Source organism: Drosophila sulfurigaster, chromosome X, assembly GCF_023558435.1.
Source record: "Drosophila sulfurigaster albostrigata strain 15112-1811.04 chromosome X, ASM2355843v2, whole genome shotgun sequence".
Taxonomy (NCBI): Eukaryota; Metazoa; Arthropoda; class Insecta; order Diptera; family Drosophilidae; genus Drosophila; species Drosophila sulfurigaster.
The window spans coordinates 18009130-18024458 of record NC_084885.1 but is presented as its reverse complement, the minus strand read 5'-3'; the positions used below and the strand labels follow the sequence as shown (position 1 = coordinate 18024458).

Below are 15329 nucleotides of genomic sequence, written 5' to 3'. Positions count from 1 at the left end.
TTGCAACTCTAGCAAAACAGTTGATACGAAACAAAACAAGCAAGCATTTTTTCAACAATAATCATCACATTGCTATAATAATTTAATAATAACAAATTAAGAGTTAAGCGAACTCAACAATGACGACAGCAGCTCGCCCCACATTCGATCCAGCTCGTGGTGGCTCTGGACGAGGAGAAAAAGATTTGAGCGCACTCAGTAAACAATACTCGAGTCGCGACTTGCCTGGACACACGAAATTGAAATACAGGTAAGCTGAAAACGTTTAGCAAAAGTAGAAGAAAATTGAATTATAATTTGCGGGCTGCTTGCAGGGAAACTGGCCAAGGTACCAGCGAGGAAATCCGCAACCGTGACTTTCGCAAGGAGCTCGAGGAACGCGAACGCGATGCACGCTCTGGCGTCAGCTCTGGCAAGGCTTTGCCTTCCATAGTGCGCAAAGCCATTGAGGCGAACAATGCAAGCAGCAGCAGCAGTACTAAGCGTGCCAAATTGGACAGCTCATCGCAGCTGCAACAGCAGCAGCAACAACAACAGCAGCAACAGCACGCTTCCGCTAATCTGGACGCAGATGAGCCGCTGGACAATGATAGCTCTGACTCTGACAGCGATTCCGATGACGATGACGCTGCCCTGTTGGCTGAATTACAGAAAATCAAACAGGAGCGTCTGCAGGAGACGGCACGTCGCGAGGCAGAGAAGAAACAGGAAGACGAACGCATACGCATGGAAAATATTCTCTCAGGAAATCCGCTCATCAACTATGAGCCGGGCACAGCTGCCTCGGCGGCTGGACGCACTTCGGGCCTTGGTGGTGATCTGAAGGTGAAGCGTCGTTGGGATGATGATGTTGTCTTTAAGAATTGTGCACGCTCTGCTCCCGAGAAGAAAACGCACTTTGTCAACGATGCGTTGCGTTCCGATTTCCATAAGAAGTTTATGGATAAGTACATTAAGTAACATAGTTTTTTTTTTTTCTTCATTACTATTACTACTATAAACTTGTCTTGTGTTGAGAGTTCAATAATAAATTAATACACATTGTATAGCGGTTTTTGGTTGCTGACCCAAAAGTTGAGTGGTTGGCTGATGAGTGCGAAGGGCATGCAACCTTAACCAAAGTGTGAAACCGCAAAAAACATCAGTAGCAACAGCAGCAGCGGCAGCAGTAGCATTAAAATGACTAAAACCTAAACTGAAGTGGCACACACACACACACACAAGGGGCCATTGACTACATGTGGCACGCAGCAAAAGAGCAAAGAGCGGCAACAACAGCAGCAAAAACAATATGATCATCATGCAGCAGAAGCAACAGCAGCAGCAAGCAAACTTTGCCAGGGTCAGGGCAATTGTCGCTGCTGATGAGGCACGAAGCAAAATCAATTTGGCAAAGGAGTAAGCAGAAAGCGCAAAATAACTTGGCCAATTACCTCGACGACGGCTGGAAAACAACAACAGTGGCAGTGACTACAACTGTTGATTTGTTGCCAGAACCCCATGCAAATTATCAACTGTGGCAAAGAGAAATGCTGAATATACAACATAGCAGTAGTATTATTGTATCTACACGCCTATTAATGGGTTCGCAAGCTGCTCTCTGAGATGAACTTCGACTTTGACAATAAGCACACGTCCTCACCTCAGTAGAGAGCAGCAGGCCATCGCCTTGCCCTCTCTTGGCCTGCCCTTAGATTGAACGGCTTAGCGGCTACCCTAAAATTGTCGAACCCTCAATTTGACGTTCAATCAAGATCAAACAAAGCATGCTCGAAATTTTTTTACTGCGTAACAAACCGACTTGCTATTTACTCTATGTTTTTTTCATTATACTATTATAATATATATATTGGAGCAGAACTTATAGAAAAATCCTCCAAAGAATCCTTAACTGATGTCTTATTTATTTGGGTTGACGAACTTTTCAATTTTATATTCAACAACTTTTGTATTTGTAATACGATTATGAAATTTTCGGAACAGTTTAAAGCTGAACTATTGCATATGGATAATTATAAGGATTTATGCAATTCTACTAATTTATGAATCTCTTGTTTGTATTGACAAATGGGTCTAACAACTTACTCAAATACACTATATTTTTCTTTTTTTTTTTTAAATTTTCCATATTAATGTTATATAAGATAAATATGGATTTCAATTTTTAACTTTACCTTTAAATGAAAACCTTACCTTTCAATTTATTTATATTATTTTTTTTTAATTTTGTAGAAATTTCGATAATATCTATTGAAAAATGAAAACAATATAAATGATATTTAAAAATGATGTAGAGTATTATCAAGATTTCTATAAAAACAAAAAATTATATAAAAGAATAAAATGCAAAAATTAGAAATATCTTAAGTTTCAGACAAAGATACAAGTTATTTGAGAATTCCAAATATAAAATAAGATAAACAGCAAATTAAGTGTTAATAATCAAATTTCTTTTTGTACGCTATAAGATATTGGCTGCTTGCATTTTAGATGCAAATCAAATAATCTCATTATAAGAAAATTTTTGTTCACTGCTGCCAACATAATGATGATAATTCATGTTGATCTTTCTGTAGCAACAACAACAGCAACAACAACAACAACAGCGGCAGCAAATGCTGCTGATTGTTATTATTATGATGCTTGCTGCTTGTTGCTTGGCTGCTGTCTGAGTTTCTGGCCGAGAGACTGAGACTGAGACCCATCGATGCTTGGCTTTGGCTTCATGCGAATAGTAGTGAAATGTGTGTGTGTGTGTGTGTGGCGGAGGGGGAGAGGGACACGGGCAGGGACGGGGACGGGGACGGAGGCAAGCAGAATAATTTATTTCCTGTTTGGCATTACGCAGCCCATTATTTGTGCATTCATCAGCATTGAAGGCAATCTGCAATGCACTTTTCGGTAGTCGCTGAGCGCTAAATTGTGGCCACTGACTGAACGAACCGTTGCCCCCATCTCACCACCTCACCTCGCCTCACCTTTCTACCGTGCATATTGTCATTGGCCATCAATTGATGCAGATTTTACAACTGCACAAAACCAAAAAAGGAAAAAATATGGCGACTGGCTGGCGGAAATGGCAGTCGCGGTTGCAAGTGACAAATAGCCAGCGGTCAAAAGGGCCGAGCACGCCGCTTGACCACCAACTAAAGAACCACGAACATATGTATCTGAGGCTTTACTACAACAACACAACAGCAGCCAATTGACTCGCACCCACACACACGCACACACACACACACACAACTGAGTTGATCAGTTTTTTAAAAACACTTTGGGACTGTGAATAACAGGATCGAACAGGAAGAGAATATAACAATGGATTTGTATTTATTGTATTAAAAATAAACTAAATTAATTAATAATATGAATTTGAAACAATTTTTTATTTATTTTTTCATTTAAATTAAATTGTTATTTGAAGTTGGATGAAATTATTAATGTGTTATTTATTATTTGTATTAATATAATTCTGAGTTAGTTGAAGTTGTGGCAATATTGAATTCTGTTAAGAATTTATTTCATATTTTAATTATTAGATATACTATGAATAATCACAGTATTAAATAATAAGTATTAATAACAAGCACTAAAAATAATCAAGTGCAACATGACAAAATTTTGCTTAATTGAGAGAAACTCTATTGAAAACTATGTTGAGATTATGTGTTATAATCGCTGCTAACTCAACGGCAACAAAATTTGCCTCTCTTCACTATCGTCGCATGGGAGGCGACACTTTATTTTGCTTTAAAATTTTATAGAATGCAAATTTTACTCAGCTGTTGCTGTTGCATTTTTGCCAAAGGGCAACAGTTTGAGGAATGGTGGGTAAGGGGGAGGGGGAGGGGGAAAGGGAGATAAACTGACAGCTTGGCTGCTGGTGCAACTGATGCTGCATAATTTAGTTGACCAAATTACACTGAAAACCGTTTGCCACTGAGTGCAACCGGAAACGCATGCACTGAAGGCCGAACCGAACCGTTTCTGTCGGCTACCCTTCTCTACCCTTCCCCCCCTCCCCTTCTCCCACCCTCTCTCTCTCTCTCGCTATGTAGATGATAGCCAACTTTACTCCCTTTCGCTCTCCTCCCACTCGTATATATATTTTTCTCTGGCTGTTGTCCTCCCGTTGTCTGTTGCTGCTGTTTTTGGCTTTGTTTGGTTTTCGCTTCACGCTCTTGTTGTTGTTGTTGTTGTTGCTATTGCAATTTTTGTTGTTGTTTTTTCGGGTCACCTGCACTTGACATATTTACTCGTTATGGCCATTTGTAAATCGTCTCCACTGGCGACAGTCACACAGTGTCCGGCACTTCATATTCCACTGCTTACTTGCCTCATCTTCAAAGCTGAGTTACGGGTGAGGGCGAGGCGAGGACGAGGGCGAGGAGGCGAGTGGAGCGCAGTAACCGAGTTATGAAATCATTTTCAGAATCCCACAAATTATTTAAAACGTCATGGCCGAAATTTTAGGCTGAGACCTGCTTGCAAATTTTCCAGTTATGCTTTTATTCTTTATAAGTGGGGAATAACAAATCAAATTTGCAACGTGAAGGATTATCATAAATTTGTAAGAAGATAATCTTACAATTGATATTAAATCAGAACAGCTAAGTTAATTGAATAAGAACTTTTCTACAATCTCTGTTATAAAAGTTTCATTTATTTATTTTAGTAATATATGTATATGTATATAATAATATTTGAGCTTAAAGAATTAAATGACAATTTCCGTAATACCTCAGAAACAAATTTTGTTGTCATTTTTTTTGACGTAATTGTATCTTTAATCTCGTATTTTATATTAATTTAAATTTGACTTTTGTTCGGAAATTAAAATTCTTTTGAAAATTTCAATGAAAGAATGTTATAGCACTGCATTACATTAAAAGCAAAAACAAATTAATTTATGTATTCAGTTCAAATTCATTCATTCAAATTCAGTTCATGCATCATTGTTGTTTAATATTAGAACATTTTAAATACTAGTATGTATAAGTAGACTAAAATTACATCACCTTAAAGTGAGGTCAGTAATTATACATTATTACATACTTAAATGTTTTTGTACCCGCTACAATTTGGTATTTCTGGTATATTTGGCTGGCAATCTGTTATATTTTCTACTCTATGGTATATTTTGAATGTAACAGTATATAGATATACCAAATACAGTCTTCCGTATATTTTGGTATTTTTACGGTATATAGATTTGGAATATTTTGCGACTAATACCGCACGTTTTTACATTTATTGAAAGTGGGTTGCGGATAACTCACAGTCGAGCGCATTTGACTGTCTTACTTGTAATAATATTGAATGCGATATATTATTAAGGAGTAATATGTTATTACTAAAGCTATGATTTACAGTAAATTTATGGAGTGAAATATTTGCTATTGTTGTTTAATGAGTTGGCTAATAACTAATGATTTATTGAAGTGGGTTCAATGTACCTGCATATGGGAAATTGCATTCAAAGGGTTATTCGAAGCCAATTAGTAAGTTAGTCAATCAGTCTGTAAGTCACTTAGGCGGTCACCTTTAAAAATAAATGCACATTTATTTGTTATGCGGTTGTAGAAATTGGTGTGAATCAAGTCGATATTCCGATATAGACTGCTCATTGCGGTGTGTATTGCTCTTTTATCGCCATAAAATATATACTATATATATTTATATATAGTAAGTATATGCATATATTGGACCCGCATAAGTCGGGTTGAGAAGGTGACGCTTGTCCTGAAATTGGATCGGAGATCGAGGGTAGATTGAGACGTTGATGCTGGGGCTAATGTTGTTTCCAGGGGGAATGGGAAGGAGAAAGGAAAGGAAGGCGGTCATCGAATGCCAACTAATGCAAAGTTAGCGATAATTTGATTAAAATCAAATTTGCCGCGTAATTTGATGGAGGAGATATCTCTGTGTGTGTGTATGTGTGTGTGTGCGTGCTAATGCAGCCAGACTTGAGTTTGTTTTTGGGCAACAGGTGGAGGTTCAACGTCGACTGCAACTGCAACTGCGTCTGCAATTGTGGCATCCGGTTTTGCTGTTTGAAATTGTGCACAATTTCTGATTCAGATTTTGGATATATGTATGTAGGATTGACGTTTGGCTAGAAGTGAAAATAGGTAAAAACTAAAAGCTCATTTGCAGCTACTTCCGCTGCTAAATGAAAATGCATTTCCTGGCTGGAAAAAGCGTTTAAGCCGCCGCCATTATTGGTATGAGAATTAACCGTTAGGAATGCCTCGCCTCTCCCCTCGCCGCTCTCCCCTAACACGGTGTCTGTGACATTTTTATGTGTAAAATGTGACAGCGACATTTGCAAATAATTTGCAGCCATTTAGCAGAAGCAAGAAGACCAACCACACTCAGTAGTCAGAGTCAGAGTCGACAGTCGGACTCGATGGCATAACTACATGTGTGCTTCCTTGCAGCAGACGCATTTCCGGCATCTGCCCAAGTCACCAAATGTTACTACATTAGCCAACTCCGACTCAGACTCCGACTCAGACTCCACACTATGCACTACGCAGCTCCGAAAGAAACGCAGGAGGCAGGCAGGCAAAAGAATCACAGGCACAGGAACAGGACCAGGACATGGGAAGAGTCAAAGGAGCAGGCACAATAAGAGGAACAGGCACAGGAACAGGCACAGAAACGGAACTAGAACTAGGATTGGGATTGGGAATGGGAATAGAAGTTGGCACTGGCCGCAAAACGCGTTCCCTTCGAATATTCTTCTTGCCCGCTTCAAGTTGAAAGTCAATTGGAACAAACAGAAGTCAGGCGACTCCTCAATGCTCTTACTTTTATTTATTTATATCAGAAACAAGGCAGCAAACCTTTAAATGTAGAAAGTGTGGTCCCACCACTAAACTAAAGTGCGGTTTAAAGACCTTTGCTAAAGGTTATGCATTTAGTTTTGTGCTCTATTAATATTATTATTATTATTATTATTATTACATTAAATCTACAGATTTGCAAATTTATATGCTTAATCCATAGAGAATATTCATTTAGAATTTTTATATTTTGGGTTTCAAATATCTTTTAGTTGCTTGAATTCAATGTTTGCTTAATTTTATTTAGTTTCAATAGCTTAAATTGATTTTGTTTTTAGTATTACTTTATATTTGAATTTAATTTCGAGAAAAAAACCTTTTTAAATAAATATAAAGAAGCATGTCGAAGAATTTATAAGCTGAATATTTAATATGAAATTTATAATTTCATCGAATATTCAATTCTAATAATATTAATAGGTGAAGAATACAGTTTTGAAATTTATAATTAAACGAAGTTTGTAAATTTGACTATCAAGTAAAAAATTGCAATTGATTTTAAATTGCATTCGCAAAGCGACAACAAATTAGTAAGCATACTTTTAATGTAATATCATGTTTATTTTGAACACAAGAAGTGCACTTTAGTTATGCTGCTCGCTAAAATGCTAAGGGTGCAAAGAGTTTGGGAGACTGGACTGAGAACTGAGGAGAACACCGAGTCAGAGCTCATACTAGGATGGGAGATTAAGGAGTGCTGGCAGTGCTGGCAGTGCAATAGAACCAAAATGGATAGAGGCCAAGCCTTAAGGCCTGGTCAACAGGCTTGCAGGCTGGCAGGCATCTATGTTGCCATTTAGAGTGAGAAATTGACCATTAAAACAGACAGCTACACATGTTGACAAATGCAACGCGTGTCGTTTGGCTTCGCCTTGGGCTTGGGCTCCGTATGCAATCGAATGTGGGGCAAAGGGATGTGACTGGTTGTTAATTTGTACTGAGCTGATGTTGTTCTTGTTGTTGTTGTTGCTGTTGTTGCTGTAGCCACAACAAGTCGACTTTTATGCCATGGCTAAAATGTCCCTTGCTCTACATTGTTCCTTACTGCTTTTTACATCTCCATTGAGGAGGACCCAAGCGACAAAGAGCGGTCACCAGTCACCAGTCAGCAGTCACCGGTTACCGGTCACCAGTCGACCGTCTGGTCTGGTGGCCAAGTGTAGCAATTCTCATTGCGATAATCAAATTGTAGGTTTCTCGCATGTGTCTGTCTGCCCCCTTTTTTTTGCGGATCTCAGACTCTTCTGCCCCAAAAAGTGGCTGATGGGTGCAGTGCACATCCGGTTTACTCGCAATTTCATCACTACTACTTTAGGCACTCAGGGGCACTCTAGGCTCCGCACTCGGAGGCACTCGGAGCCAATGGCAAATTGTCCCTTGGGTAACGCACAGTGCGATTTCCAAAACGCATCTATTATGTGCGCCAATAAATAGAGGTAGTTAAGAACCTTGCGGTTTTCACCATGCATTTCAATTTGAAAAATTGTCTCTCTCTCTCTCGCTCTCTCTCTCTCTGTTTCTCTGGTCAGCCAGGGAGTGAACCGTTCCTATTTCCCTACCTTTGTTTATAGCCATTCGAAGCTGGGTCTTGGTTAAAGGTTTCTTCTTCAGCCGCTTTGGCTTTGCACACGTTTAACTTGCAATTTTGTTGCATTTGTCTCCCTCTTCTCTTGTTGCCATCGCATTTGTGACGTCAGCGAAAAACTGCCTCTGCCTCTATATCTGCATGATTCACCAAGTGTCAGTGCGTCGAACTGCCAACCTGTTATTCTAATGATTTACGATTTAGTAGACACAGTTAGTTGCTCACCCACTTTGTATACTATTTACCCAAGTTGATGTCTTTCAAACGGTCTATAAATTGTCTCTTGCGAAGCTCATTTCGAGTAGCGTTGCAAATCGGAACCAAACTTAGTTGTACCGGTTAATTCAACTGAAGCCGAACCGAGCCGAACCATTTACATAATTTACAAGACAAAACCCAACTCAAAACCCACAAAGTACATATAATTGCCATCTAACTTTATTAAGTGTAATAAAATTAATTGAATTGTGCACTGCATTTTAACATTAGAGATAAATACTTTAATAACTTTTTAAAATACATTGCGAAGAAATTTTAAATTTCAAATAAGAAAGATACGATAATCTATTTAAGTTTAAATTATGATAAGAAGTTGTTATTTAAAAAAGATGAAAGATACTATATGAAAAATAATCCATTTGAGTTTAAAGTATTATAAACTTTAAATTTATTTAAGCAAACACATTAAAATAGAACGATTTAGGTTAAGTGAAACTACATTAAGATGTGTAGTATCAGTCCATTACTCTCTTTATTTGGGTTTTTTTTCTCTAGATATTATATAATAAAGTTTAGCTTCGTTGTGGGAACAAAGGCCAAGTCTTTAACGCTCTCTACTATGACGCAAAGGTGATCAGAAATGTTGTAATGAATAAACGATATTTATTTATAAATTTACACAGCTCTACATTCAAATGATGATGCGTTGGACATTTAGGAAAAATCATATTCCGAATCTTAGAAACTGAGGTGATGCATTGAGCAAGTTGGGAAAGAAACTGCGATGAAGAGAACTGTGAAATACCCGACAATAAACTGAATTGAAGTGACAGATATCGAGCTCAGATATTTGCTTAATACATTCAAATAAACTGAATTATATAATTCAACACATATGTACATACATGTTTATATTGGGATATTAAGTGAAATTTTAAGCATTGATTCAAAAAATTAATTTTTACATAAATTGTCTTAGAATTGCTTCAAAATTAATTTGTAAATTGAGTTTGTTGTATCGAGTTAATTTAAATTAAAGTATTAATATAACTTCTTAGCTTAAGCTTCTATGTAAAGAGATTCTTTTCTTTTTTAAACTGAACATCAATTTTTATTATTATTATTATTATTATTATTATTATTATTATTATTATTATTATTATTATTATTATTATTATTATTATTATTATTATTATTATTATTATTATTATTATTATTATTATTATTATTATTATTATTATTATTATTATTATTATTATTATTATTATTTATTTTTTCCTTTTATAAGATTACGAAATACATAAAGTTAAGTTATGTATGTTATGCTATGAATTATCTTCAGATTTTGTGGCCCATTCAGCGTTATGAGTTCGCTTTGCTTGGCATATTGTACTGACTGTTATTTCCGCCCTCTACAATATGGGGCAAAAAACAAACAATTCGCACCGGTCAACGTCAATTCTTTGGAGTTCCCATATTCCCAGTCGATCGCAATCGCAATCGCTATCAACTGTTGGCTTACCTCGGGTTATGCATACTAATGAGCCAGTGAGCGAGCGAGTTGAAGTTCAGGGCGTTTGGGGCTGTGTTTGGTTTGGTTTACGTGCGGCCCTCGGCGTGTCAACGAGGTAAGAGAGATACGCACAACGTCGAGTGTCCGTCTCATTACCTAAACAATTACTTGCCAGCAAATTGGCATCAGTCTCAGCGTCAGTTTTGTTTTGTGACGTGCCCGAGATGATTCACTTGCTTGATGATACGCCACTTTGTCTGCATCGAATGTCTCTTCAGTGGGATGACTATTAATTAATTAACAATTTACAACAATTTGTAGAAAACATTATTAGTCAATGTTTTGTCCTCATCATAACTAAATATAAATAATAATTTATTACATTTACAACCACTTTTTATACTTCATTATTGAAGAGCATCAGCACTTCGAGTTGTCGACGTTTAAATGTTTCATATTGTTTTGCTGTGCTTTGTCAATAAATAATTACTTAGTGCTGGTGATTGCCCATATCCAAAGGGAATATCCACAGAGATATTTATATATATATATATATATATGTATGCACATTCATACGTACTTGGAAGATACATTCTGCTATTGTGTAATTGTATTGTATAACAGCATCGTAATAAGAATTCGTTCGAGTACTTTGAACTCACATCAAATCACACTTCATTTGTTTCATATTTAATATTTAGTTTACTACAATATTTTAATGCAAATAATTAGATGATTAACATATTTTCAATGATTTCAAATCAATTGGTAAAAATCTTCAAACTAATTCGATAATGTTCAATGAAAGATAATCTGATTAAAGCAATCAATTGAATTCCAGTTTGGTTTTGTTTGGCAAGCCTTTGGTGGTGATAAATTCCATTCAATGAAATAATAAATGCAACGGCAACGGTTCATTTATCGCATTTATTTTGATGTGCATATCATGTGCTATTTTTTTGTGTTTGTGTTTGATTTTTATTTTATTTATTCAGCTCATAGGATTTTTAATAAGCGGTTAGCAGCAACAGCGTTATAAAAAGGGCATGCGGTGGCGCCACCAACAACATCGACAACAGGCTGCTGTTAAAATATTCCAAAATCTAATAAAATTGCTTTAATGATGTGGCAGCAACGCCAACAACAACAACAGCAACAACAACGTTGTTAACTAATCACTCAACGCGACCTTTTAAAGATCCAATGAACTGCAACCGCTAATCAAGCGCACACACAGGTTACACAGGTTGCAAATGCCTCTTGTTCTCCTCTTCCTCTTCCTCATCATCATCATCATCATCATCATCGTCATCATCGTCATGCCTCCTCATCTCCGCCTCTGGCTCCGTCTCGATTTCCGTACGTGGTGGGGCAGCGGTTGCACTTTCACCCAGCAATCACCATCAAGGGGCAGATGCGGTTTTGCATGCAGTTCAAAAAGCGCAGAGCAGATGTTTAGTTAGCAGGTCATTTGAAAAGAGCCAAGGCCAAATGTGTGTGTGTATGTATGTGTGTGTGTGTGATACTAGCAACGATTTTTGGGATGCGCAAATTAATTTAGATCGATTAAACCAATTACATTGATGTGCTAGAAAAGTGATCAAAGATTTTTTTTACAATTGCATAAAAAAATTAAAGAGTTGATATCTTAAAATTGCATAAAATTTCAAAGAATTATTCATTTATGATATTTATAAAATTGAATACAAAATGAAATAATTATTTAACAATTATTGGTATTTATACAATTTTATACAAAATTTAATTGTTATACCCGCAACCCATAGAGTAAATATTATAGAAGAGTATTATAATTTTGTGGTCTGTTGAAGTAGCTTTGGTTAGTATATTTTTAATGTAGTACTATTGCAATATGCCAATTATAGACTTTGGTATATTTTAGTATTTTTGCGGTATATATATTTGGTCGAGCACATCCGACTGCAGCTTTCTTACTTGTTTTCTGTTGATTTGGTTACATTGATTTTTAAATAATGCATATTGATAATTGAAAATAATACAAATATTTTGTATTTTAAATTTCTGTGGTTGGTTTCTAGAAGAAAAGAAAATGAAGAATTCTCAGCGAAACAGGAATTGATTTCTTCACAAAGAAAACGCCCTACTTCATTATTTTCGACACGAGTGTTAAATAACTTTAAATAATTTCAATTCGTTTCTTTAAAACAAGCAGCAAGTCAAATTTACTTAATAACGAAGTTTTACTTCATTAGAATAAATCAATTTTATTCAAAATCTATTGACAATTTATTTTGTATTTATTTTTTGTTTTACTGCTGATTGCTGAAATTGCAAAGGGGTTTTTATCGCTGCCTGATGTCTGTGTTTGAAACGCAACTGACACATGCCAACACATTAGCCGTGTCCGTGGCAATACTTTCCTCTGCAGCCCACAAAATTACCATCACGCCTCGATTTTCGGGGTTGTCTGCTAATTTTATGTGTATTTTGTTTTTGTTGCCACCCGAAATTAGTTAACAAAAATTTACATACAAAATCGCAAAGACGCTGCCATGCCAGGTGTTCTTTTTTTTTTGTGGAGAAGACTTAGATCAGTGTGCACAGTGCAGTGCACTCAATGCTGGCAGTGATTTGTCAGTTTTGCCAATCGTTCTCGTTGCTTTCAAATGCTCTTTTTGGGGCCATGTGCGTGCCCCGTCTTCTTTGACAGCCAAATTGGGAAGCGGCTCGCACACACAAAAAGTAGTAGAAGAAGTAGTAGAGGAAATAAAAGCGGGGGAAAAAAAATGATGAGATGGTCAATCAGCTGGCTTTGATCGTCGTCGATCGATGCAACTGACTAATTTGGCTGCTTAGTCAGATACAGCATTTGACACATTACTCATACGCAGCGTAAAACGTTGTCTTTGTTTTCGATCAACATAAATACGTAAGCAAAAAAATAAATTATAATAATAAATGTATGTAAATGAGCTGAAACTGAAACGTTTAATCGTTGTATTGGTGATAATTAACAACGAGCACTTGCAAATATTTCTCAGTAAGCACAAACAAATTCTTATCGGAAATATTCCCACTACTTAATGCAATTCGCATTTGACTTGGCTTGGCATGCAGTGCAGCAAATTGTGACATTATGTGTGTGTTTCGGCCAGGCCAACGGCTCTAGTTCGACTGGCGGCTAAAATAAAAACAACAACAATAAAAAACCCAAATGATCCAGCGTGAATCATGATTCCCAGAGCGAACAAGAGAACGAACAATTGCTGAATACGTGCTCACAACACTAAACATTGGCAAAGACAAGACAAGCGAAAGAGAAATAACTGAGTGTTGGAGAGTTGACTGCCTTTTGATCAATCGCAGTTAAAATTAGGGAAATTCCAATTGAGTATTCAGTATGTAAATACTGTAAAATACATTTATAAAAGAAGTGCAGAAAAGTAATTAAAATGTTAATGTGAAATAGCGTTCTCTCTTAATTTGTATTATTATGCAATTTAATCAGCACAAGGGTCGACTGAATGCGTAATATTTTACACAAGATATTGGATGACTGTTTCGAATAAATACTGACCTTACTGTCATGCTTGCTGTCTTGGACTTTCTCATCACAACGCTTCGGCTTATCAGCTACTAAGCTACTAAGCTACTAAGAGCGCACATCATGAGCTGAGGCTGCGCTCTCTCGCTCTCTTTTTGTCAGCGCCAAGCTTGTGTGTTTCTCTTTTGGCGCTTTGTGCGCTTTCTCTTCAATTGCCGCGCACACGCTGCAACAAATAAAATTGTTTGAAGGTATTTGTTTTTGTTCACGTTTCTGCTTTTTTTTTTTGGTTTGGTTTGGTTTTGTATTTGGTTTTGTTGTTCAGTTTACAATTGTGGGAGGAGCTTGTGCTTCGTTATCTATATTTCTTTCTCTTTGTTGTTGTTTTTGTTGTTGTTGTTTTGTTTTAATGCCAGCCGCAATTTAATTTGCCTTTTTTTTGTGAGTGTGTGTGTTGTACGCAACAAACTCCATTTAAAGTGGTTGTGGCTCCATTTACTTTACCATTTCAGTTTCATTTACTCACACAGTTTCTTTATTTTTTTTTTTTTGAGTTTTAGTTTTAGCATCTGAAAATCGCTTTCGTTGTTTAAACTAAAGAATGACGCATTTCATTCGCTTGATTTTGCCATATTCATTGCTTCAGTCGCTGTTAATCACATGCACAAACTTTGCCACCAGCTTATCATTAGTCATAAAAATAGGTAAAAGGCTATTATATACTTTCATATATGTACATGTATTTTACAATACTTTTAAGTCTGCTAAAAGCGATTGTAAGAAACACAAGAGAAACTTATAACAATTTGCCTGCATTGGTTGAAGATTCCCAAAATAAAATTACTGTATTTAGACTTAATCAATATTTATATTGAAAGTCTAACTGAATACTGACATATTTTCAATATTTCATGCCTAGTTATTTCTAGTATTTATTTATTCTATTTTATTTATACCTGTCATGAAGTCATTCCAATTCTTTCATCAATAATTCCTTTTTTAAAGGCTTGAAATTATTGAAATGGATAATAATAATATTAAATGGATGAAAATTCTCACATTTTGGATTTTAAATTTAGTTAATTAATTAATGCATATCTTAAAAAACGAATGGAATACTTACTTATCAATGGAACTTCATATTACCTATCTCCATCTGTGTGAAAAGTAATATAAACATATTGCCAACATATTCATAGTTTGATTTGATTTTGGAAATATATAGCTACTTTACTTTAAAATGTATTTTTCATCATATTCATTTGGTATACAGAATTTAAGAATAATACCACAGTGTTTTAATTTCATCGAAACTCAGCTCACTCGACTATAGATTTCTTACTTGTTATCTCTGACTTCTTTTAAAACAGTATGCATAATGTGATAAAGCAAAAAGAGAACTGAATTCTTAATAATTGTAATAATTTCCTCTACAATTTATTTGATTGCTGAGTACATTTGCTCTGATCAAATTGGCCCTTACTTTTTATTAAACTCTTTAAACACTTGCAAAATTTCCTTCATATAGTAAGTAATGAAGTGATGAACTGAGAAAACAAGAATTTAAAAAGCAAATTATGAATACATAATTTCGACTTTGAGACATTGGCAGAAAAGGTCTTAAGTCAATAATTATAT

General features: G+C 35.9%; 1 protein-coding gene across 1 annotated transcript; it reads left to right on the top strand.

The window, feature by feature from the left end:
• The first annotated feature begins 4 nt into the window (after positions 1-4).
• On the top strand, positions 5-1046 carry LOC133848425 (protein CWC15 homolog). The gene is made up of 2 exons (XM_062283980.1): positions 5-250; positions 315-1046. Exons 1-2 carry the CDS (start codon positions 120-122, stop codon positions 958-960), a joined length of 777 nt encoding a protein of 258 aa, XP_062139964.1. The 5' UTR covers positions 5-119; the 3' UTR covers positions 961-1046.
• The last annotated feature ends 14283 nt before the right edge of the window (positions 1047-15329 follow it).